This window comes from Protopterus annectens, chromosome 2.part0 (genome assembly GCF_019279795.1).
Source record: "Protopterus annectens isolate FY-2018-M chromosome 2.part0, PAN1.0, whole genome shotgun sequence".
NCBI lineage: Eukaryota > Metazoa > Chordata > Ceratodontiformes > Protopteridae > Protopterus > Protopterus annectens.
In genome coordinates this window covers 759,566,672-759,593,897 of record NC_056728.1, presented here as the reverse complement: position 1 = coordinate 759,593,897, position 27,226 = coordinate 759,566,672, and the positions used below count along the sequence as shown (strand labels likewise).

General features: G+C 38.7%; 1 protein-coding gene across 1 annotated transcript in view; it reads right to left on the bottom strand.

The window, feature by feature from the left end:
* The window catches only part of LOC122792779 (protein shortage in chiasmata 1 ortholog-like), a 284,249-nt gene that overhangs the window by 134,718 nt on the left and 122,305 nt on the right, over window positions 1-27,226 (bottom strand). The window contains exon 4 of the mRNA XM_044060349.1: window positions 529-601. Coding sequence (XP_043916284.1) covers window positions 529-601 — 73 coding nt within the window. The remainder of the gene's footprint in view (window positions 1-528; window positions 602-27,226) is intronic.

Here is a 27,226-nt window from a genome sequence, read left to right as displayed (position 1 = left end):
TGCTAACAAGATGACAGTGGTGATTAGAAAATAGGATATGTGTGATATTACAGGGTAAGAATACATCTGACACCATAGTCTGTAGGAATGGTTAACAATGCATCCAGTGAGTTTTTAGCATCCATTTTAGCATTTCTGATACTTAGCAGCACATTCCAGGTAAAACAAACAATGTAATTTGCCAGTTTCTTATTTGCCTAACTATTGCAGGAAAGATGATCCCACATATGACCACTGCCTAATATGCAGTGACAGATCAATGACATACTGCAATATCAATTCATAACATAGCAGACCAATGAATGTATGAAGAATCAATTCAACAAGAAAAGACAAGGGTAGTAGATAATACAAGTAATTATAGGAAATTAAATTAGCTGCAAGATTTTTTTAAAAAGTAACAATTCTTTTTGGTGTGCCATCTGTGAAGCATAACTTTAAAGGGAAAAAGCAGCACAAGTTACAACTCTTGTATCTGTTAATTAAATATGTCAAACATTCAAAAAGTATATGGCTTTGATACATTACCTTTGACTTTATCTAAACTGTCTATAAGCATGGCTCTGAGGGAGTCTGAATCCATTCTTATTATGACCAGTACCTATGAAAAGCACATGAAATGAGATCAAAGTAATTTACTAACTTAGTTAATGCAACATTATTAGATTAAAAAAATGTGATGAATCTACTTTTGTCCATGCTTTATTGATAGCATGCAATGCTTATAAAGGGAGTCACAACCTCTACAAACCAGTTTATTTAGCCAAATTTTGCCTTCTATAAGTCAACTATTTTATAAAAAAAGATAGCACCAGACAAAATTTCAGTAAAGATAACTGGATATCAGAATAACATTTTTTCCTTAAACGAAACAGATATTCTGATAAGCTTAAATAATGTCTCATCTAAAAATTGCCTCTTTTTAAACACCTTTATTAAATTATCACTTAAAACATAGACAAACAGACCTTAATAGAAAAGAAAACAAATCATTTTAACATTTTTCCACTAAAATACAATATACATCACAAATATTTCCAATGCTACTATCATTAGCCCAACATTACAAAAAATTGCTGAATTCCTGCCTTTCCTTAAGCCTCACTCCTCCTCCTGAATATTATTACATGTGTATTGTTTCCACAATTTCCATTTACTTCAAAGTAATTTGTTCCTTTCCTTTTCTAAAGATACCTGTTCAAGTTCTTTTATCTATTTCTAATATTTAATACCTGAAATAAAGTCGGTATACACTTTGTGTTCCCTTTTCTAGTAATTGTTTTTTTAGTAGCCAACACAATTAAACTTAATACTATATCTAGGCAATTCAGATCTTATATCCCAGCTCAGAAGAATCATTCAGTACAGCCATTTACTCACCCAATATTTCTGAGAGAGTACTTTATAGGGAATTTTTAAAATCTGGCAATTCATTACATTCCCAAAACATATGTTCACAGTTACCCCTTTCTTCTCCATCATACCTCCAACATTTCCTACCTACCTGAGAAAAATTTCTTTGAAGTCTGCTTGGGTATAAAAATACTTATATAAACACTTACAAGTAAAGATCCTAAACCTTCTGGACTTGGTTGCATACTTGGGAGCCATACACCTCTTCCCATTGTTTTCTTGTAAATTGTTTTTCCAGTCTGTCTTCCAAATCTTTCCTAACCTCCTCTGATTGATTTGCATCGTTATCATACAATATATTATATGGTCCTACTAATTATCCATTTTTAACAGCTGCTTCTGTTCTAGATTCAACTAAAAACTCTTCCAGATCCGGGGTTCATGTAAAATTCCCCTATTCATTCCTCTTTGCCAGTACTCTGAGATCAAGCCCTGGTAGGGAAGGCAATCTGTAGCCTACAATCCAAATATCTTCTTGGCCTCATCCTAATCTATTACCTTTCCTTTTCTAGTTATTTGCTCCCAACACTGTGGTTCCTTTGCCAGTTTTCTCCAGTAAATTCCATACCCCTCTTGCCTATTTTCTGTACCCTTACTTGCAGTCATCCCAATTGGCAAACTCTCCTTTCTATATTCCTGCTTAGTTCTTAGAATACTTTCTACAGCTTTATGTATATAATATTCTGTATGGTTGTTATTATTCTCCTTATGGATCTGCATTCAAAATCCCACTCTTTCTTTTAATTTCTTGAACTCCCCCTGTTTTATCATCATCCCTTTCCACTTTGAATTATAACATTCTGCTTATGTTATGCATATGGGTTTTAACCGAGTAGCTCTAAAATATCTCTTCAAATCAGGTCATCCTAAGCCACCTTGTTCTGTTGGGAGGATCAACTTATCCCATTTAATTCTTACCCTCTTCCCCTTCCAGAAAAATTCCTTCAATTCTTTATAAAATATTGCCCACAACTTCTCTGGTTGCTAAAAACTATGCCTAACTTGTATATACAATTAATGGGACTAAAAAGATTTTTGCTGCTTGTATCTATTACCCTTATCCATAAACAAGAGCTTCTAGATTCTTGGTTTTTGCATTATATTTAGATAAGTCTCTTCACTCATATGCATAGCTGTCATAACAGAAGTCTTTTTAATACACACGCACCTAAATACTTTATCTTACCTTGTCACCATAAATATAGGTATTGATGAACCAATTCATGTGTAGGTACATAATATACGGCTATAGCCTTTGTTTTATCATAATTAGTTTTATATCCCAAAATAACATGAAACTGTCCAACACCAAAATGTCCTTTCCTGGATTTAACAAGTACAAAATAATATCATCTGCAGATTAGGCTATTTTTTCTTGATTACCATACCAATTATGTCCTTGAATTTTTGATTACCATGTCAATTGTACCCCTGAATTTCTCAGTACTTTATTTTCTTTGCAAATGATTCTTAATATAAAACAAATAACAAACAAGAAAGAAGACACCTCCTGCCTAGTTCCTTTGTTCAAACAATACTTTTCAGAGAGGAACCCTCCCCCTTTAATTCTTGCTTCTGATCCTTCATATGTCCCCCTAATTAAACTAATTATTGTATCAGGGAATACAAATGCTTCTATTGCCCTACTCATACAATCTCAGCTTATTCTGTCAAATGCTTTCTCTGCATCAAGACTTACCAACAACAGTGGTATTTACGTACATTCTGTTTCCTTCTGGATCATCATTGTTCTATTAATGTTCTCAAATGTTTGGCTCTCCTCCACAAAATCACATTGATCCATTTCCATCTGTTTTGCACACCTTTGCCATTCTTTTAGCAAGTATACTTAAACAATTTTTAATCATAGTTTTAAATAGAAATCAGTCTGTATTTATTTAACATTTGTTTACCGGGAAAGTCCAACTGGGACAGAGCTCATTTTCAGCAGAGGCCTGGGAAGAAATGCTCCAGATTCATGTCTTTGGAATGCGGACAAAACCAGAAAACAAGAGGAAACCCATGTGAACACAGGGAAGACACACAGACTCTGCACGGAAGGCACCCCAGCCGAGAACTGAACCAGAGACTGTCTTGATGTGAGGCAACAATACTAACCGCTGCATCACTGTACATATATGAAGTTGGGTTTGATGTGTCTCTACTCTCTTTGGGTAATACAGCCATCACAGCTTTATTCCAAGATGTGGTGCTTTCCCTCCTTTTAAAATTCTATAAAACAGAGTCTTCCAGATCTTCATCTCTTTCTTCCCTCCTAGCTTCTGAACTTCTATTTGTACACCATCTCTTCTTGGAGACTTCCATGCAGATTGATAATACATTACTATTTGTATATATTATCTCCTCCTATCCTAACTATTAGTTATTGAGCCTCATCTTCCTATAACTTTGACATAACTCTTACATACTGTACATATTTCCATTTCTGCTCTTTCTTCTTTTCCATACTTCTCTGCTTTATACAAATTTTTACAAAATTTCTGAAATATTTCTAATGCCTCCATAGGATCTCTGGTTATTTTTCTTGTCAGAACACCCTTTCTGCTTTCTGTGTTGTATTACAAGGCTTTGTGCTCTCAAGCTGTTATCAAAAATAGTTGCTTAACGCATTCCCTACAATGGAGCAGTGGAAGTTTGCACTTTAACATCCAATGGGCGAAGCCAAAGCTTTTCGACAGAATCAAATTATGGCTTCATATTTCAATGCTTGCTGAAACCTTTTTATTTCTCCCTATATTTATTTAAACTTCATAATAGCAGTTTTTGGTTAAATATTAATACATATCCACATAATCTTCCTCCCTTTTCAATATCCCCTTACTACTGTAACTCTACCATTATTGTCTTCCTCATCTATCACAACTGGAGCACCTCTAGAAATCAGTATAACTACTCCCATTTTCCTTTGTCCCTGATATTCTGCTGACTATCCATCCTAAGATCCTTTTGTAGTCAAGTTCACATGCCATTTATTTCCAGATATGTTTCCTGCATAGTTTCTATTGCACTCTGCATTTATTAATATAATTCAATACTTTTCCTTTTTGTATATACCTGTAAGGCCATTTACATTCCAAGATATGGTTCCCACCTATTATATATGACAGTCTTACATGCAAACAATGTTTGCCAGTCTGATCTTTTCTACAGTTGTTTCTTCTTATCTTCATTTGAAAACTACATAATTTTTTCAAGACTTTAATGAAAATTTTCAGGCAAAAAAAAAAATGCATTTTAAGAAGACCTATATCCATATTAACTGAGAACAAGCACACAAAATGATGTACATTTTCAACAAATGCAGTTTAACTTTCCAAGTAGAAAGAACTGCCTCAAATGGAAAGTTGCACCCTTTCAGAAAACATTAAATTTTAGCCCAAGAAAATGTGCACTGTCTACATTTAAATAAAACTGTCCTATTAAATACATAAAAGTATTAAGGGTCTATATTACAATGTCGAACTCACAGGAGTTTGAACATTGTAATATCGAACCCATATGTTCGAAATGCAAAAATAGTGACCCCACAGAACACCAATTTTTTTCCCAGGGAAAAAAATTGGTGGGCCATTTTCACTGCTTTGCTATTTCCTCCACTCTGGTGTGATCTCGAAGTTGGTATATTTAAGTAGGGGGGTATGGGGGCACAGCCCCCACATTGGGGGTTGTGGGGGTGAAGCTCCCCACATTAGTTTAAGTTTAAAGTGTACATTTTTTTTGTACCGGAACAGCGATTCTTTTCCCTGGGAAAAAATGGTTGTTCTGTGTTTATGTACTTTTTGGTTTTTGAACTTTCTGTTTCGATATTACATCATTCAAACTCCTGTGAGTTTGACGATGTAATATAGACCCAAGTATTAAGACTACTGGAGAGGCTACCATCTCATATTCACTTCCCATAATTTCAAACATTGCTTTCACTGAACTGCTTACTACTGTACCTTTAAATTTTGCTTTTCCCTCAGTAAAGTATTGTCTGGCTCTCAAGATTAATTGCTTGCACCTACAGACAAGTCAACTCCATGTAATAGCAGTCAGTAATGAGGAAAGAACAGCTAACTTTTTCAGATGCATGAAAGAATCTTTGTAAATTTCACGCACAACAAAATGTACAGAATTCCCCTGGCCAACTGCCTTCAGCTACACACTTCATGTCTCCCACGGAGAGCATGTGTTAATGGAAAAAAATAGCATTTTTCATGCCTTTCATCATTTGTCTTATTAATCTAGACACCTGTCTTTATAAAAACAAGGAAATTATCTTAGTTCTACATATAATATAATTAGTACACTTTTATAACCCAACTCCACCCCAGCAACCCACGGTCCTGCTTCAATCCAGCCTTTCTCATCTTGTTATATGGTATAGCCTATATTTTTTTTACAACTAAAAACGTACTTGTTTACTTTGCTATCATTAATATAAACAACAGCTACAGAAATTACTCACCCTCACATTTAAAATACCTTTGAGTGCACACTTTACAAAACTGCCTTATAATACAACCTGCAGTTTATGTCACGAAATGCTTTACACAAATACTATTAAGAATAACATTATATTTACAGTATCTTCTTTTTCCCTTCAGTGTCATTCTAAACATTAATTACATAAAAGTAGAGTATATGCTTTAAAGTACATCTGCAAGTTTAACAAAGTCAGCAAAATTCCAGTCTTTTTCAGCCATTTTTGAAAGCCATATTTTACTAATGTGACTGATACTTTATAGTTTCCCATTTAATCACTGATTTCAGTGTTGCTACTCTTCTTCATGATCATCTCCATATCCCAACATCAGACTCTGATTCAAATCCAATGTTCTCCTAATTCTTCTAGTCAGCTCATGTGCCATTTCTGTCTTTCAAGCATTTTTCTTTGAAACATTGGAAAATGTTTCACTGGCAAATTCTCTGCATAAGCTTTACTGTCAACAGAATGAGAAGCAAAGTCTCCAACTGCTTGCTTGCTCACCTGGACAAACTTTTTTTTATTTCTTCCTGCATCCAAAAATGTATTTGAAACTCCAGGAAAAATATTCTGAAGACAGCTGGATACAGCATCTTGAACCTTATACCCACCTCCTGACATTCCCTGATTGCTGGGATAAATTTGCTTCTCTTCTGCCTGCTGTATAGTGAATAAACATTTTCTACAAACACTCTGCTGTCACTTAAGTTTTAATAATTTTTCCTTTTTGCTATTGTTTTCTCAGGAGTGACTCTTTGTACTGGTAAGATTGTATCTTTACTAATATAGGTCTTAGCTGCTTTTTCATGGCTAGGTTTGGAGCATACACTGAATGAACCCTTTTAATTAAAAAATTCTGCTGTGGAACACCAGTCAAGTTTCTTATTTGTGCCTTCATTGCAGTTTCTGGTCCAGCACAAACTCTCAAGTTTTCTTTGCATGCTATTATTTTTAAAATGTTTGAAGTTTTATTAGTTTCTCTGAATAGCTAGTTAAAGCTTCTGTGCATTTTCCAGTATTTTATTTTTGATATTTAGTTGATATATTCCTTTAATGTTTCATTTATTTCAATCAGTTCTGAGTATAGTTGATTTATTTTTTTTAAAATGCTTTTTGCTGAATAGCAGCAGGATTCTTCCCAGACGGTGTTTTTCTTCAGTTTTTCTGGTTGATTTTCTTTCAAGTTCTCCAGCGTTTTTCTTTTCTGGCATCCAGACAGTGCACTTAGTACCCAGTAACTGTATTTTATCCAGAATGACAATTACACAGGCCCTTTTTCACAGTTTCTGTTTTCATACTGGGAGAGGTGAAATTAAGCTGTTGTTCAGTGTGCAGCCATCTTGGAAGTCAGGAGAGAAGTAATGCTGATGGTTTTGAAAATAACTCATTTATGGAAGTCTATAACAGTTGATTGCGGTGTAATCTGTAGAAAATCTGACAGGAAAGCAAACATGAACTTTGAGGAATAAGCCATATTTCAGTCAAATAAATGATAGCTACTGTATCTATTGTAGACAGGCCTTTATGATGCTTATCCCATTAGGATTTACATTACTGACAGCAGCACAAAACACTAAACTGAGCAAACATTTGGTAATTTAAAGTTTGTAAAGCTTCACCTCTGCAAAAGTTGGCCAATCAAAATCAAGCCTATCTTCCAAAATAAGTCACTCAATCAAAATTAGGCACTATGATCCTTCAATGGAACCTAAACTCAGGCAGCTGTCATGTAGAAACCTCTACCCTCATCAGTGGCTGTTACACTACTGACCTGGCCCTAGGAAGCTACTGATATCCTTATGTGTTGACTCAGTCAGAATCTTGATGGAAAAGGGCTTTGAGGTCTTCTTCTTCTTCTTTTCTGTAGACTTTTCTGGATTGTGTATTCAAGCACTGTCAGCTGTTTGACAATGAACAACACCAAACTGAGTAAATCTCAAGTTATTTGAAGATTCTAGGCCTTTTATCCCATGGAAATCAATCAGTCAAAAATTAAGCCTATGCTACTGCAGAAGCCAGACAATCATATCCAGGCATTCCAGTCCTTCAATGGGCAGATTTTTCAAGAACTTTATGATGAAGCTCATTAGTTAATAACCTATTTATATTGTGTGGCTCTTCCAGGAATCTTTTATTTTTATTTTAACCACTGTGAAGTAAAATGCTTGCTGTAAAAATCAGGCTCATTAGCCTACAGATGACTGCCACTGCTCAAACTTCTTTCATAAAACTGGACAGGCTGCATCCTGTCTCGAATACAGAATGACTGCAAGTAGCACTAACAGTGTGAATCATATTTACTCAGAGTATTGCTAACAGTGTTGACCTTGATAGCAGAGTAAGTGGAGTTAGAAAGCTCCTGCAAACTCATTAACATATTTCCCAAATTGTTACAGGTTTCCTCTGAAAATAATTTGCCTGTTCCTAAGGCAAATGGTCTTCAATGTCTTAGTGGCAGGTATGTACTTCCTCCTCAGTCTCTGAAATTTACTGTGCATAGGTTGGAGTCCAAGGTGTTTTTCCACCTTTTCCAAGACCTGCCTGCCTCCTTCAGCTACCTCATAAGGGGACTAGATAGCCAAGAATATCTTTTACCCCTAAACCTCCTCACTCTATCAAAAACAGTCAACCCATGAAAAGTTATAAAGCTAATGTTGCATTTTTCTGTGAAGTTGTAGTTTCCCAATTAACAACATGCAGCTCTCTAAAGACATTATCCTCTATACAGGAATAGCTTACCTGTACTACTGACTAAAAGTAATATTCTTTTCCCTTTGGAATAACCAGTATGAGGCGATTGGATAGTGACAACTAAGTGAATTTGAATGCTCTATCATACTGTCAAGAAAGTATGTTTACCAATCAATAAAGAATGGATGTCAGAGATTGTGGTGGGTTAACTGGTTTATTGACTTTCTATATCAGACTGAGATCAACCATCATGCTCAGCAGTTATTCTTTTTCAAGACTCAACCAATTAAGGTTTATAACATCCTGCAGAATCAAACATTTCCACTTCCTGTTCTTACATATGAAAGAAATAATGTCTTCACAAATGTTCAAATTTCACGGTAAAGGTAAACATGCAACACTTGGCAACTATTTTGTGTGACTCCCTTGAAGAGTTTGGATTAACAAATATTTGGGAGCTTTTTCATTCTGTGAGCAATTTCTGGATCAGAATCCCTTGTAATATGTTGATTAGTAACATAAAAAACTCATTTCTAGATTTGACTCATATCACATAATAGGATGTAATTATGAATTATGAGAACAGTGAAGAATTCATCTTTAGACTTAGTCTTATTATTGCTTTCTGTCTGTCTATCATAGATCATTTTTAGGCTGTATCATTAGTTCTTTCTGTCTGTCTGTCAATCCATTTACATTTGTTAACCAGGACTGTCCAGCTGGGAAGTTCTATTTTCAGTGGAATCCCAAGAAGTTAACTCCAGAACATTAACAAAGTAGGTTAAAACAGAGTGAAATAACATATGATGTCCCAAAACCATAGCTACATCTGGCACATCAAGCAGCTTAACAAACATGCACCCTTCCAACACAAAGTTGAGGACCAAAAAAAAGGTCTTCTGTAATAAGGAGCTTGTTGTGGTTAAAAACATACTGAGTTCCTAAATATAAGCATGAACACAATATAGACATTCATTTAGGAAGCCATGATATCATCAGTGGCTTCTTAAATGAATGGTGGTATTACATTTGTGCCCCATTGGCAACTGCCAATCATGCCCCAAAATAGCTTTTATGTCTGGGGTAGATGTCATGTTCACTTCACCCTGCATATGGCTCTGTAATGTTTATCTTGTAACAAAAATGATAATATAAACAAGGAAGGATAAAATTAAAAAATGAATAAGACATTCAGTCGTAATGCAGCTAACAATTGGTTTGATATCACAGAGAAAATGTCAGCTTAACATTTATGTAACAAGATGTTCGGTATCAAATAATTAACATTAACAAAGCAGGTAAACTGATGACATGACATAAGATGATGACTCCATAACAAGATGAAAAGTGGTTTCATATCATGCAGGAAAATATCAGCTTAACACCAAAAGGTAAATAACAGTTGAAAAATAGTATGAGGATGCTATGAATTAAAAAAAAAAAACAGAATGGAAAAAAGCAATGATGTTTACTTGGAAAACAGAATTGAATGTAGTCAAGAAATCAGGAATAACAAGAACAGGATCAGTAACAGGTATTTTTTACCAAAAACTAAAGTTAAAATTACAATAATATGCCTCCAGCTTTATCATTGTAAGCTGAATTAATATTTAGATGAGATCTGTGACAGCTTAAGTGATGTCACAGCTGCAAACTCAATTTATGCAGATGTATGTTAGTTAAGCAAGATACGAATTTACGTTTGTCTTTTGTGTTTCTTATTTCTGGGGGAAGCCTATTCAGCTTTTTCCTATATAGGAAGAGAATAAGAGTGACCATACCATACCTACTGACAACTTTGGGGATATGGATTAAATGAAGCATGTATTCTGTGAGGTGACTCTACTAGCAAAGAGGGGGCAGTTAGGTTTGTAAGGGAATGTTTTGTTATACATAGGTGATTTGATGCAAATATGTGATTGAATTCAAACCAACCTGGAATGATTGTCAGTGGTGGGTTTGACCACTGTAAAATAAAACATACTAAGAAATTCTAAAATTGTTCCAGCTTGTTTACAAGATCAGAAGTTAGATTACTTCAGAGATGGGAAGACTACAAGAGAGACAGAAAGAGATAATATCTAGCTGTGACAGCCATACCTAGGCAAATGGTTTTCGGAATATACTAGGGAACCTGCAGGAGCTTTCTGACAGTGTCATGCTACATGGAGAAGTGCATAAGGAATTCTAGAGTTTGCTTAATGTTAGGTTGTTTTTTTGTGATGTATTTTCTAACTAAATGTGGAACCTATGCCGGTTCTAAAGGTATAATGCTAGTATCTTGGTAGTATCCATTTCTTCAATGCATAATAAGTCCATTGCAGAGATATTTTGATATTTTTCACTATTTCCTGTGGCCATATCAGGAAGACTCTAAGGACTAGATACAGATACTACTACAGGTGGCTTAGAAAGAAATTGCACAGCTTTAAAGGTGCTTAAGATCAAGTTTAAGCTGTTCATCAATGATTCAAGTGAAAGAATATTTTGAGCAGTCTTAGAATATCTGGAAATTTTGTGGAAATTATACTTTCTGAATGGTTGGCACATTTTTTTAAATCTGGTGCTCCTGATAGTATCAGATATGTTGTTCATGAATATGGTAAATAGAAGTGGCTCAAGTACAAAGCTTTGAGGGACACCATCACTAAATATAATTATGGTCTTATTGATTATGACAATTTAAAATCTTGTTTATCTAATTTTTATTTACATACGATCTCAAATGAGGTTTGCCTTGCTTATGACATTCCTAGAAAAGTTAATGAGGGCAAATGCTGAGTCCACTGTTATACATTGTCAAAAAATAGTAAGGAAACTTACCATATCTGTGGAAACCAAATCTTCACAAGTTATAGTAGAGGAAAAAGAGATTTTGGTCAAGGTATATGAAGTGTCCTACATGATTTAATAAGAATAAATTAAACAGGTGCTGTAAAGAATTACAATTTCTAATTAAACCTGAGAAAAGTATTTATGAAACTAATGTAGCAAACAGTACTAGTAATAACAAAAGATTTTATAAGTATTTCAATTATTTCAATAACACTGTTTCCTACTTGCATTAGATTGATTGTGAAGGAGTAATTATAGCAGAATATAAAACTATTGCTAATATCATTGAAAATTATTTTGCTAACATTAAATCAGGTTTTGAGGTTAAATCCAACATTACATCTTTGGTAGATGTAACTAAGTTGAGATAATTTTCTTTAATGTCTCATAATATATTGAGAATACCACTTAAGAAGTTAAATAAATCCAGTACTGTGGGTCCTGACAATATAACAATGATTATGATAGCAAATTTATTGGATGAACTGGAACTTTTACTGTTAAATTTATTCAGTAAATTATTATGTAAAGGTATTGTTCCTCTTTTGTGGAAATTATCTTATATTGCACCTATTTTTAAGAAGAGAAACATACTTGAATTGTAGAACTATTGCCTTGTTAGCTTAACATCTGTATTGGGTAAATGTTTTAAATGTTGTCTCAATCAGATATTAGATAAGGAAATACATTTTAAGAAATGTGGCATCTATTAGCATGGGTTAATTCATGGGCACTTAACATGAAGTAATTTGGTAGGATTTTATGATTACATTACCATGGCAGTAGATTTGGGGTTAAGTGTGGATGTCATCTTCTTAGATTTAACTAAGCCTTTTGACTTATTAAACATACTCTGTGATTTTCAAAGTATTACATGATCTCAGTATTAACCCTTAATTATTTGGATCTCAAACTGGCTAACTGGTAAGAAACAAAATGTATCATAAGTGGAATTAAATCTGATTGTACTGAAACCCAATGTGGAGTTCCACAGGGTCAGTATTGGACCCTGTGCTATTTAATTTAGTAATTAGTATTAAGAAATATGAATTGGCAGCTGCCAGCAATGGTAAAGCAAAGTCTAAGTTTGCTTTGCAGTTTACATACTTTAGAGGTCCAAACTGTTAAAATGATACAGCAAAGAGGAGGAGGAGGAGGAGTTGTGATGGTGAAATGTTATAGAGTGAAGTATAACAGGACCTGAGCTTTTGTACAAAGTCAATGAAATAAGAAGAGAGTTTTTCTGGAACTGAAACATCATTGAATTGTGGGAACAGGGAGGGGGTGACATAGTAACAAGAGTGGAGAAGTTGAATAACTGATCTCCAAAAATTTTAAGGGTGTTTGCATATTGATTTTATTGCTCAGTAAAATAGAGCATTTCAATAACAATGATGGCATTTTTACTGTATTGGAAGCTATACTTAATCTGTTAAAATTGTTACAGTTGCATATTTTGTGGTGCTGGTTCCAGAGGTTGTCTCTATTGATCATTAACCTTCGAATTTTAGGAGTTATCCAGGCCAGTGTGAAGAATCACATTTTTTCCAACAAGGTTTTTAGTGTAGTTAGGAAGACATGGTTTAAATGGGATATAGGCTTGTGTATAGGTAGTAAGTGCAGGGGAGCTTCACTATTTTCTAGAACATTGCTTAAATAAAAAATGTCAGATTTTGAGATTTGACATGAAAGGTAGAACTTCTGTAATTTGTTCACTTTGTTACAGCACCAGACGGCAAATAATAGAAGATGGTCACTACTTAACAGGAAACATAGGTGTGAGATAAGATCCATTTTAAGTAAACTTTCTTTGCCTCTATAAAACAAAATAAATATTGCCTAGATATGCTATACAGGTTCCAAACTTATTAAAAGTTTCATTCCACTAAATACAGTGGAACATCATAAACAGCTAAATAGCTAAATTTAATGAATAGCTAAATTTACCACCAATTTCCCTTACAGGAACCACCATTGTCAAAGCTTAAAGCAATTAAACTGGCTTGAACTACACAACTACCTAACATATTCACAACTAACTACAGCATGCAGACTCATTCATCATCCAGAAAAAATGCACTGCACTACAAAACTTATTACTGCCTTACCGCCCAGCAAGAGACCTCTGTTCTACTAACAAATTCTTAATACTTATAAATAAGTCAAATAATATTGCAGGAGAGTTATTCTACTCCCAATACATTGTTAAACTCTGGAACAGTATCCTGTCACAAAGAAAACTTTCTGAAAAAGGCATTAGTTTTAAACCACTGCTCAAACAACATTTTAACCCATTCTAGTTCTGCACATTCTCATCACAAGGTTGAGATTTTGTGTTCACTGTACGATACTCTCCAAATACTCTCCTTAAACAGAATACTTTCAAACTCTCACTGAAATGAAAAAACAATTTTTATAAGTAACTGATACCTGTACAATCCACTAAGTTGCACATGGGCTCTCTCGTTAGTAACTTCCACATCTGTAAAATCTTAGAATGTATAAATGTAAAAAGAAGTTATGTATTTACCATAACACTCCACCTGTGTTGTCCTTTTTCATTCTTCCTCAACTGATGGGCTTGGATATGAGCCCTCGGATCTGACACGGCCATGGTAAAAGCATGTGGCAACCTTGAACTCTCAAGCTTTTCTCTTACCCAGAATGCACCAACCCTTATTACCTCAGATCTTGTTTCTAGGCTATAGCAAAAGATTAGACACTTTATGCATGGAAAAAAAACCTTAAGCAGTATTATGGCAGATAAGGGTAGCACAAAGCTATATCTGGAATCATAGAATGCAAGGGGAAGACCTCAAAAACTTGCTCTATCCACTCGCTCTTCCGGAAAAAACTAGTTGAGGGCTGGTGGGTGAGGTGTTGAGGAAGAATGAAAATGGACAACAGAGATGGAACGGTATGCTAAGTACATAACTTTTATTTGATGTTGTCAATTTTCATTCTGTCCTCAGCTGATGGGACAGAGTCTCCAGCTACTGGAATTCCAGGTTGGTCTCATGGAAGGATATTCCTAAGCTCCACTGAGCCAAATGATACCCTACTTATACAAACTAAGTCCAGTTTGAAATGACAGATGAAGGTGTGAGGTAACGCCCAAGTTGCTGCTGCACAAATATTATCCATGGAGGCTCTTGAATGAAAGGCTGAAGAACCTGCTATTGATCTAATTGAATGAGCATGCAGCTGCTTAGTTAAAGGCAAGTTCAACTTATTGTAAATAAAGGAAATGCAATTAGTAATCCATTTGCTAAGGGACACTCTAGACACAGGCTTGCCAAATTTCCTTTCAGCAAAGGAATTGAATAACTGATATGAATTTCTGAAGACTTTTGTCCTGTGTAAATAGAAATGCAATTGCCTATGCCCCTTTGGTGAATGCAACAAATATTTGCCTTTGTATAATTTGGGAAGAAAACTGGTAGACTGATAGATTGGTTAGTGTTGGAATCTGATATTACTTTTGGGAAAAAGGATGCATTTGTTCAGAAAGTAACTCTATCCTTATGAAAAAATTAGGCTTGGGGGTTTTGCTGACTGTGCCTGAATTTCTGAAATCTGTCTGGCAGAGGTAATGGCCAGCAGAAACAGTCTTCCAAGACAGAAATTTTATATCACAAGTATGTGTAGATTCAAAAGTCAGAAGGACCAAAGCTTGCAGCACTAATGTTATGTCCCACGGAGGAGTAGGATCTTTAATTGGAGGTCTCAACAGAAGTGTTTCTTGTAGAAAGTCCTTACAAAGTTAATGGGAAGCAAGGGAAGAGCCATCAAAACCAAACTGGAAATCACTGTTAATTGGACCTTTACTGTGGAAGAACTGCCCCTTGAATAAAAAGCAATGACAAGAATTCTAGGATAGTATGAACTGGAGCAGAAAAGGATTCCACATTATTTTGAAGTGCCCAATGTACAAATCATTTCCATTTGCTAGCATAAACTTTCCTTGTAGATGGTTTGAGTGAGGATAATAGAAATAGACGGACAGGGGAAAAGAGCATAAGCTGTCTGGCTATCACTGGAAATGGAAAAACCAAGCTGTCAGCTTAAGATTTGGAAGGTCCGGATGAGTCATGTCTGTCAGGTGATACAGCAGGTCTGGAGTTGGATCCAGAATCCAGGGTTGATGGGTCAAATTAGGCCAAAGGAAGGGGAACCAAATTTATCAAGGCTAAAAGGGTGCAATGCGAATGACCTTGTTTTTCAACTTGGCAGCTTTCTGAAGGAATTTTGGTATTAGAGGGATCAGGGGATATGCATACAGTAACCTGGGGGGCCATTAGTGGAGAAGAGCATCCCTTCGTGACTTCCCCTGTAAGAGGATGAGGGCAAAGTAGCTGCTGCACTTGTTGTTTAGGGGAGATGCAAACAGATCACAGCAAGGCTGGCACCACCTGTAAAATATAATTTCCGCTATTTTCTGGTTAAGGGACCATGTGTGAGGTAACAGAATGCACCTGCTCAGTTTTTCTGTTAGCACGTTGGACTTCCCTGGAATGTGTGTTGCTAAGAGAAGGTGGATGGAAGAGACTGCCCATCGCCAACACCCTTAGTGCTTCTTGACATAGGGGGTATGATTTGGTTCCTGCTTGTTTGCTGATGTACCAAACATATTGGCTGTTTGTAATGCAATCGTTCCTGATGGGAGAGCTTTGTGATGGGCTTGCAATGCTAAAAGCACTGCTCTCAACTCAAGAACATTTACATGCAAATGTACCTCTTCAGGGGACCACATGCCTTGGACTGTCTTTCCCAGGTTATACCCCCCAGCTGGGAAGCATCCATGGTCACTATGTCTTTGGGTTGAGAATGAAAAAATAAACAGCCCTGTAGCAGTTATTCCAACTGGGTCCACCATAACAAATCTTTCTTGCACAGGTTGATGATTCGTATTGAGTGGATAAGGGTAGCTGAAGTACTGAACACTGAGATGCTAGCATCCACTTAAGAATCCTCATGTGGAATCTGGCCAGCAGAACAAGGGTTATTGCTGCTACCATTTATCCTAGTGTCTGTAGAACTAGACGAGCTGGGAATGTGGTACTGGAAGGTATCTTGCTGACTTGCAATCTAAAAGTTCAATCTCTGGAGAGAGGAAGCAAAGCTATTGCTGATTTTGTTTTGAACACCACTCCTATGAACTCTATAGTTTGAGATAGTTGTGATTTTTCAAAATGTATGGTTATGCCTAACCATGCACAAGTATGAATTATTTCTTCTCTTGCTATGATGAGTTGATGCCTGGTCAGGCAGAGATGAGCCAGTCATCTAAGTAAGGAAACACTCAAAATCTGTGCAGTCTCAAGTAAGCTGCTACCACTGCCATGCATTTGAACACCCTAGGGGCTGTGATGAGACCAAAGGGCAGTGCTTTGAACTGGTAATGACTGGCTCCCACCTGGAAGAATAAGAATTTCCTGGATCATCTGTTCATTTTTATATGATAGTATGCATCCTGGAGATCTACGAGCACATCCAGTCATCCTTTTCCAAAAGCAGAAGAATGGACTGAAATATAACCATCTAGAACTTTGTTTTCTTAAATTTGTTCAGATTGCTGAGATCCAGAATTGGTCTCCAGTCTCATTTTCTTTGGCACTAAAAAGAATTTTGAGTAAGTTTTGGATCCTTTCTGGTCTAGGGAACCTCTTGGAAGACTCTTTTGTTTAGCAGCTTTTGTATTTGAATGTCTGCTTGTTCCCTCTGTCAGGATGGAACACTGGGGAATTTCCTGGAATTTAGAGGAAGAAGGGAAAATGGAATTATATAGCCTCTGGATATGATTCTCTGCACTCAAGTGTCTTTTATTATTTCTAACCAGGCTCTCTGGTGCAGGGACAAATGATCCCCAATTGCCTCCAGAGGGGAACAGCTGGGCCTCCTTCTGGGAGCGCTGGATGGGTTTGTCAAAGAATGTTTCTCTGAACCCTTGATGTTGCAGGAATCCTCTGCCACGAGGTGGCATCTACAATTTGAACTTTCCCCTCTGCCTCTGGTGGAAGACTCTCCATATTTGTCCTGGAAAGATACTTGTGATTTCTTGAACCGCATCTTTCCACCACCTCAATGATTCCTCAAGAAGGATGTCTGGGGGTTGGAAAAATGTAAGCCCACGGCAGAAAGGGTCTTTCCATTCTTCTCACACCTGGACAACGTATCTTTTACTTTGGGGCCAAAAGAGAGATACCATTAAAGGAAGCATTGACAAATGTAGACTTAAAAGCCCATACAAAATCACACAAATGCATCCAGGCATGTCTCCTAATGGCTATGCCTGAACCCACTGCTCTTGAGATTTCTTCTGCCACATTAGAAATAAGCAAATCAAAAATAATATATTCAAGAACCATGGAGCGAGGTAAAATAACTGTTTATTCAGAAGTACAACACCAAAGAGAGTTTCATAGTTAAAACTGCTTCCTCAGGTTTGTAAAACAGCCTCAGGGATGAGTTACAAATTGATTGTAGGGTCGCCATCTGAGAAGTGATGGAATCTTCCACCTCTTCAGACACAGTTCCTGTGTGGGTGCCTGAAAGTTCCTTAATCAGATCCCTCTGAAGTTTAGTAAAATGTGCTAAATAGTTCAGAGACCTTAAGGCAAATGTCAGTGAAGCATACACACACTTCCCAAATCTGTCCATTGCCAGTGACTCCTTATCAGGGGGATGAACAGAGGTACATTCTTCTGCAAGTTCATTTCTGATGGCCACCACCATGACCATGGCATCAACAGACAGACCTTTTGACCAAAACTGTTTAGTCTCTTGGGGGTGGGGGGGTCATAATCTTTTCTGGTTTCCTGGGAATAGGCTCAATGGTGTCAGGTTCCTTCCATGTCCGCTGCAAGACCAACTCTTTTCGGGATCACCCAGGAAGTAGATGTGCTGGTACCAAAAGCCACCAGTAGCACAGATTCAGCTGATGATAGGTTGCTGGGCTTTCAGCCACCTCTCTGTTTCAGATTTTTAAGGATGTCTCTGAATGAGTCATCTTCTGGAGGTGACCGTGGGGACTCTTCACCCTCATCAATGTCTACGCCATTGTTGACAGATTCAGGGGAATATATATGCTTCCTCTTGCATGTCCTCTTCTTAGAGACCTCCTTGATGGGATACTCACAGGAGGTATCAAAAGACGAGGGAATACACTGGTGGGAAATCTTGGGTTTGGTATCAGCTGTCCTTGTAAAGAAGATAGTTGAGACTCAAGGCACAGAGGCTGAACAGAAGTAGACAGAGGATCCAATGGGGGAAGCACCACCTGGGTCTGAGATGCAGACAGAGCTCTCTCCAAAACCCTAAAGGCAGACTGTCCTGGAGAGGGATAAGGCCCCGGATCTGAGAGGCCAAGCCTTTGATCCCTAGTCCTGTCCTGCTGCGAGGACAGCTGACCTGAGGCTGAAGTGGGACCTGAACTAACCATAGCTGAGGCTCTGAGATGCAGAGACATCTCCAAAACCTTTGGGGTCTACTGTAGCACCTAAGGACCCAACGGGGTAGAATCAGCTCAGAGCGCTCTCTGGATCAACCTGGACTGAAGAGCTCAGAGCAAGTCTCGGATCTGGAGATACAAAAATCCTGTGACTCAAAGTAGGCAGTCCTGGATGACTTGGATCTGAGTGCTCTAAAATCTGCATAGGAGTCAAAGGAGGAATTGCTAGTGGAGGAGTTGTGGATGTATGGGTTTCCTGACCTGATGGGGTAGGAGCTGAGAAAAATGCAGGCTGGGTCTGTGTTGAGAGGATCTTTCTCCCAAGCCTTTACATCTTCTTCTTTAGTGAGAGTTCTAGATGACCAGTTGGATAGAGCTGATGGAGATTTTGGTCTTTCCAAAAAGGGAGAAGGCACTCTAGATGGAATTGGGTCCAACGAAGGGGAGTACCTGGTTCTAGAAAGTCAGTAAGGTAGATATCTGATCCCAAGTCTTCAGATCTAATGAATCCTTGTTCTGCATAGACTTTGGATCCAAAGAAGCTGTTGGATTCAGGGACTTGTGTTTGGACTTAGACAAATCTGAACAAGAGGCTGGATCTGATGTTTGTTTCTTCTTCACAGCATCCAAAAAAACTATAGGATCCAAAGAAGTTATTTTCACAGATTTTTCCAAGGACCTGAAGGATGCAGAAGAGGTGGTTGGAGAAGTGAGAAATGTCTTCTTGAGTTTTTCTCTTGGATGGTCCAGATATAGCTTTGTCAAAGGATGAAGGCAAAAGTCTCTTTAGAATAAGTTTATGTCTGCAATCCACCAATGCTCTGCGATTAAAAATGTAGGAGATCATGCAGCCTAGAGATGGAAAGAGCCTAAATAAAACACACACAAAGTGTGAGAGTCAGACACAGGAATCTTCTGACCACATTTTCCGCACCTTTTGAACCCCACCAGGCTCTTTTCCTTGTCAGCCATCACAAAAGCAGAGGACCAAGAACGATAATAACAACAAAAAGAATAGCAAATCAGAATTACAACTTTAAATGAAGAAAAGTTTTTTTTTTAAGCAGAAAGTGAAAAAGAGGGAAATGAAGTGTACCAACAAAGGTAGTGAAGAATATGACAACTCGTAGAAGAGATAGAAGGAGAGAGAGAAAGAAACTACTAACGATAGTAACTAGAAATACTGCTAATGGTAAAAGGAGAAAATAAAGATTTTGATAAAAAAGATAAGGGAGAGAAACTAAGTAATTAACAAAAAAACTTTTGTTAAGAGATTTATAAGTAATTAAAGGTACAAAATTAAATTTTAAATCTACTTATCACCCAAAGCTTGAGAGAACGAAGGACCATGTATTTTCGCTGGAAGCAGCAAATGAGATCTGAGGTAATAAGGGTAAGGGAGAAGCTCAAGAGTTCAAGGTTGTCATGAGCTTTTACAATGGCTGAACCAGATCCAAGGGCTTGGATCCGAACCAATCAGTTGAGGACAGAATGAAAACTGACAACATCAGATCTACAGTTTGTGTATAAATGTAAATAGAAATGTAACTGCTCTGTGTTTAACTGGAGCTTAGTATAATGCAATGTAAGCAAATGGAGCTTTTCTCCCCTGGGGCCTGCTCTGAAAAAGAGTATCACCCAGTCTGGCTTTCCCAATAAACAAAGACAAACAAATAAATAAATAAATCATCAGAATTAAAAACACATTGTTAATGTAATCAATCTATATTATTAAACAACTATTTAAAAATATTCTTTAACTGTACAAACCATCCTTGACCCAAATGCAGTTTATTTATACTACTACAAATCATACCTAGTAATATATATATATATATATATATATATATATATATATATATATATATATATATATGTATATATATATATATATATATATAGAGAGAGAGAGAGAGAGAAAGAGAGATGTACACCTACCTGTATGGGTACATAAAGTGAAGATTATAACTTAGATGCCCTTAAAATTAATGTACTATTAATATAAATGTTGTCATTGTGCCCAGGATGTTTGGTTGCTTCAAGCAGAAGCTGTTTGTACAACTCTCTGTATTCAAGGTTAATGTCCCAATCACCCACCTCTTAGTGGAATGGACACCTTTTCCAAAATACTAAATAGGAATTTGTTAAAATCTTTACATATAATGGCATGCCTACTCAGTGAGTTATTAGTATCCCTAATTTTGGTTGCATATGAATGCTGGTAAATCCTTGTCCTAATAGCTTGTTCAGTTTTTCCAACCTAAAAAGCTGGACAGGACAAGCAAGTTGCTATATATACAACCCTTTGGCATTACAATTGTATCTCCCTTTTAAAGGAATAAACCTGTGGTAAGAAGCAACAATTATGTTACTTTGAAACAGCACTGAGAGCATGCCCCACATTTAATTATAACACTCTTATTTCTCAAATTTGTTTTATCTGAATTATCAGTCTCAAATAAGGATTTCAAGTTCCTTCCCCTTTTATAAATAAATCGTGGTGTCTGTCCCACTCAGTCAGTTTAATTAAATGAATCAAAAATGGTTCTCCAATTATTAGTGATGCTGTTTTTAATATTCTTACTTTTATAAGTTAAAATTGTGGCATTAAAATATTCATCCCCTGACTTGTAAATTTATACAAGGAAGGTACATTCAGCCATCTAGAATTCAAATAAGCAAGGAGTTCAATTGGTTAATGAGCCTTTTAAAAAGAAAAGTACTTTTAATTCTCCAATAGTGAGAGTATTAAAATTAGCTGGAATCTAAAATTGTGTTAACTATTTCAACTGACACAGGTCAGAGATAGCACCTTTCTTCAAACATACATTTCAAATTAAGAACTCCTTCCTCAAAATTCTCATCCAGTGATACTAGATACGATAGCCTTATCATATGATATTTAACCATTTTTTTCTGTTGAAAAGGATAGCAACTCTGAAAGTGTAAACAACCATTAGAGTAAGTCTCCCTTCTATTGTTGGCTGAATTGTACATTTTATCAACATAGTTTTTGTATAAAATGACATTCAAAAATTAATATATGAATGTACCCATGAAAGACTTAAAAAGTAAAAAAGTAGAAATTCTTGAATTCAAAATGAAACGCTGTTATGTCCTCAAAGGGTCATTTGCATATATCCCATGGGCCGCTGCTACAGGAGGGTTAAAGTATTACATAGTGAAGACTCTAGCTTTACTGGGTCTTTCTTGTGTTTTTTATTTTACATACATATATGTAATTTATATATATATATATATATATATATATATATATATATATATATATGGTATATATGGGTCCCCTACAGAATTTCGAAGCTTAAAACTTCAAAATTCTTATGAGCAAAGATCATATGATCGAAGTTTTAAAACTTCAAAATCCTGAACGGAGATTGGCATACAGTGCGGAACAGGAGATTTCCCTTTTCCTCCCTGTAGTGCAATCTTGGAGTTGGCATATTTAAGTAGCAGAGGATGTGGGGGGTGCAGAGGGCTTGCCCCCCTGCAAAAAGAAGAAGTTAGGTACTCACCATAACGTTCCATTCATCTGTCTTCAACCTGTGGGAATATGGATCCGTATCTGAACCGGCAAATATTACTAACATCAGCTCTGAACTCCAGACTCCACTCCTTACCCATAATACACCTCCACTGCCCTGCATCCCCAGATCGAGTTTGCTGAACTTATATTTGGAACCTGACCTAATAACATACTTGTGACCTATACTGCAGCCCGTAGGCTGAACATATGCCAAGGTCTGGGGGAAGGAGGGAGGGATGGTTGAAGACAAATGAAGTACATCTACTCAGATGGAATGTTATGGTGAGTACATAACATCTTTATCTGAAGTAGTTTACTTCATTTGGTCTTCAACCTGTGGGACAGAGTCCCCAGCTACTAAATTCCTGGGAGGCCCTCATGGAAGGATATTCCGGAGCACCGAGGAGCCAAAAGATGCTCTACTTCTGGAAGTCAAATCCAATTTGTAATGAGAAATAAAAGTATGAGATGAGGACCAAGTAGCTGCAGAGCAAATGTCATCCAAAGACACTCTAGACCAGAAAGCTGCAGACGTAGCCATGGACCTAGTGGAATGAGCTTTTACCTGACCTGGAGGAGACATGCCTTAGTCCTTATAGACCTGCAGGATGCACAAAGAAATCCACCTAGCTATAGTGACTTTGGAAATAGGTTTCCCCAAAAAGGGTCTATAGAAGGAAACAAACAATCAGTCAGATTTATGAAAATTTTTGCCCTGTGTAAATAGAATCGTAACTGTCTATGAACATCTAACATCTTGTTCGTAAAATTGGGAAAGAACACAGGCAAATTTATAGTCTGATTGATATTGACTGGTGATGCCACCATGGAAAAAAAGGATGGATTGGTTCAAAGGGAAACTCTGTCTTTATGAAAAATCATGTACAGAAGTTTGATGAACAAGGCCTGTAATTCCGAAACCCTTCTAGCAGAGGTAATAGCTACCAGAAAAGCTGTTTTCCACGATAGAAATTTCAGATCTGCAGTAGCGGCAGGCTCGAAAGGCGGAGCGACCAGAACTTGGAGAACCACAGTAAGGTCCCACGGGGGAACAGGATCTTTGACCAGGGGGTGTAGCAAAAAGGTGCCTTTGATAAAATCTTTACACAGTCTGGAAGATGCTAAGGATGCAGAATTCTCACCCACATGAAAATGAGAAATGGCTGCCAAGTGAACTTTGACAGTAGAAGAACTAGCTCCATGCTGGAAAATATCAGCTAGAAAATCAAGAATAGTGGAAATAGGAGCCGTGAAAGGGTCTAAACTCCTCTGAGAGGCCCAGAAAGAAAAACGTTTCCACTTGCTGTAATAAACCTTTCTGGTTGAAGACTTATGAGCAGCTACCAAAATAGATCTAACTGAGGAGGATAGTCCGGGAGTCCTAGCAATTACGGGAACTGGGGAAGCCAAGCCGTAAGCTTCAGATTGTCCAGATTCAGGTGAGGCACCCCCAAAGGGTGTGAAATCAGATCCTGAATGGGGTCTAGAATCCAAGGTAGAGCCAGAAGGTGAGACCAAAGGAAGTGAAACCATACCTGGTGAGGTCAGAATGGGGAAATGAGGATCACCTTGCTCCCCAGTTGACAAGCTTTCTGTAGAAACCTCGGAATGAGAGGTACTGGTGGGTAAGCATACAGAAGACCGGGAGGCCAAGCATGAACTAGGGTGTCTCTGGGGGACTCCCCCAGAGGTGGGATCAGAGCAAAAAACCTGCTGCACTTCACATTGGAAGGAGATGCGAAGAGACTGCAGCAAGGTTGACCCCACTTGCTCAATATCTGTTCCACTACTGACAGATTCATAGATCACTCATAAGGTATCAGAATGTTCCGACTTAGCCTGTCTGCTAGAATGTTGGACCATCCTGGAATGTGCATTGCGATGAGAAAGTGACCGGTGAAGATCGCCCATTCCCACACTCTCATTGCCTCGCGACAAAGTGGGTAAGATCTGGTCCCTCCTTGTTTGTTGATATACCAGACTACTGACATGTTGTCTGATTGAATGGCAATTGTCCCCAGAGGAAGAAAGGCATGAAGGCCCTGCAACACTAGAAGGACCGCCCTCATCTCCAGGACACTGATATGCAAGCTAGTCTCTATGGGGAACCACAGACCTTGGACTGTCTTGCCCAAACAATGCCCCCCCACCCAAGTTGGGAGGCATCCGTGGTCACTGTGGTTTGGACCAGGTCTGGAACAAAGGGTCGTCCCACCAAAATGTCCGGAGAGCTCATCCACCATATGAGGGATGACTGACACACTGGGCTTAGGTGGATAGGGTAAGTTAGTGGTAGTTCCAACAGGGACCACCAAACCGCTAGAGCCCATGGAAGAAGCCGAATGTGTAGCCGAGCACACGGAAGAAGAGTTATGGCTGTCGGCATTGAGCCTAGGGCCCTCAACACTGATTCTTCCGTCAGGAGGGGAGAATGGTAGATCAGGGAGACATGCATTCTGAGGTTTTGAACTCTCTACAAAGTCAGGAATCCTTTGCACTGAAGTGTATCTATCCTAGCACCAATGAAGTCTATTACCTGTACAGGATCTAGGAGAGATTTGGATGTGTTGATTGTGATACCCAAACTCAGGGCAAGTGTCAGAAAGTAATCCCTAGTTTGGGAAAGTAGATGCCTGGTGGGAGCAGTGAGGAGCCAATCGTCCAGGTATGGATGGACCTGAATCCCCCAAAGCCTCAGGTGAGCCGCTACAACTGCCATCACTTTGGTAAACACCCTGGGGGCTGTGGTGAGACCAAAGGGTTTGGCTCGAAACTGATAATGATTGGCCCCTAGCCAGAAGCGAAGGAACCTCCTGGAGCTTCTGTGCATTTTTATGTGATAGTAAGCATCCCGGAGATCTAACGAGCTCATCCAGTCCCTCTCTTGCAGGTACGGTATGATGGACTGTAGTGTGATCATCTGGAATTTCTCTTTGGCAACTGAGAGGTTCAAGGTAGAGAGGTCCAGAATGGGCCTTAAGTCCACCGTTTTCTTTGGTACCAGAAAGAACCTGGAGTAGAAGCCCGATCCAGACTGATCTGGGGGGATGGTTTTGATGGCTTGTTTTTCTAGCAGCTTAGAAATTTCCTGTGCTGCTGCCTCCCTTTGCATGGGTGGAACATCTGCGAGGTGTCTGGGAGATAAGGGGTAACCCACGAAGGGGATAGAATATCCTCTGGATATGATCTGAAGCACACAGTGGTCCAATGTTATGGACTCCCATACCGCTGGGTGCAAGGACAATCGTCCCCGACTCCCTCCAGAGTAGAGCAGCCAGACAACTCCTCAGGGTTGCTGCCAGGGTCTGTCTGAGCACGGTTCTTGAGACCCAAAGTTTCACAGACCCCCTCTGTCTCTGGGCTGGCATCCATTCTGTTCCCCTCTGCCTCTGGGGGAAGAAGAGCCCCCAAGTGTCCCAGGAATACTGAGACTTCTGGAACCACATCTTCTTTTGCCCTCTCTGGTTCCAGGAAAAGGACCTTTGAGAGCTAGGATGTGGATTTTGATGGCAGACAGTGTCTTCCTGTCCTTCTCACTCTGGACTAGTGTCTCCTTGACGGTCTTACTGAAAAGTGTCGAGCCGTCATAAGGGGCATTGGCAAAAGATGCCTTAAAGGGTTTGGTAAATTGACACAACCTGAGCCAGGTGTTATTCCTCATGGACACGCCAGACATGGCCGTCCTAGCTGCTCCTTCCATGGCATGGGAGAGGAGTCACATGAATTTATTTGATACCGCTCTTAAAGTGGCCATTTTCACAGAGAATGAAGACCTGCCCTCCTGCGACATGGACTTGGGTGGAGACTCCTCCAGTTCCTTCACTAGGTCGTGTTGGAGTCTAGTGACATGGGCCAAGTAATTCAGCACCCTGTTGGAGAAGGTAGCTGAAGCATACACCCGCTTCCCTAGGCGGGCCATAATCCGTGACTCCCAGTCAGGAGGGTGGACCGAGGAACTCTCCTGAGATAGTTCTTTCTTAGTGGCTGCTGCTACCACCATGGCATCCACAGGGGAGCCCTTATTCCAGGACGGCATGTCAGTGGGGGACTTAAAATATTATCGGGTCATTTGTGGATAGGCTCCACGGTGTTTGGTTCCTTCCACACCTGCTAGGTGATCAAATCCACTAGAGGATCCGTAGGAGAGGACACCCAGGAAGTAAATGGGCCCATGCTGAAAGCCTCCAGGAACATAGACTCATCAGAAGAGGCTTGGGGGAAGACCAACCTCCCCGCTGGCAAAGGATTTCCATGATGTCTCCAAAGAAGACATCCTCGGTAGGTGATCTTGGGGAGCCCTCTCCCTCATCTAAATCTGTATCCTTGGTCAGGGACTAGGGGGAGTCCAAGTGATTCCTCTTGCACATATGCTTGCAAGGCACATCTCCAGTGGGGCTCTCAGGGGAGCGCTCGCAAGCCATCTGTTCCTCAGGGGGAACCATCTGGGGCTCTTCAAGCACATGCTGTCCATCTGGTAAGACAATGGGGATCATAGACAGAGTGGAAGGGGTCTGGGTGGAATCTGAGGGGGTGGTTGGGGGTCTTAATCTGATGGAAAGGACCCATTCTACTACAACGAACATTGAAGGAGAGTGGACCTCCTGGGAAACTAATAAGGAGGCCTGTCTCCCCGGGTCCAATTTGAGAATTGGAACCGGTCCCGAAGTGGATGGAGGTCTGAGGGAGGGGACCTGGCCTGACAATGTCAGAGCCGATGGAAACGGTTCCACTCCCTCAGATGTGACGCCCAAGCTCCGGCTTCGAGAGCGGCTCAGATCCAAACTGGTCGGATTCGAGACTGCTC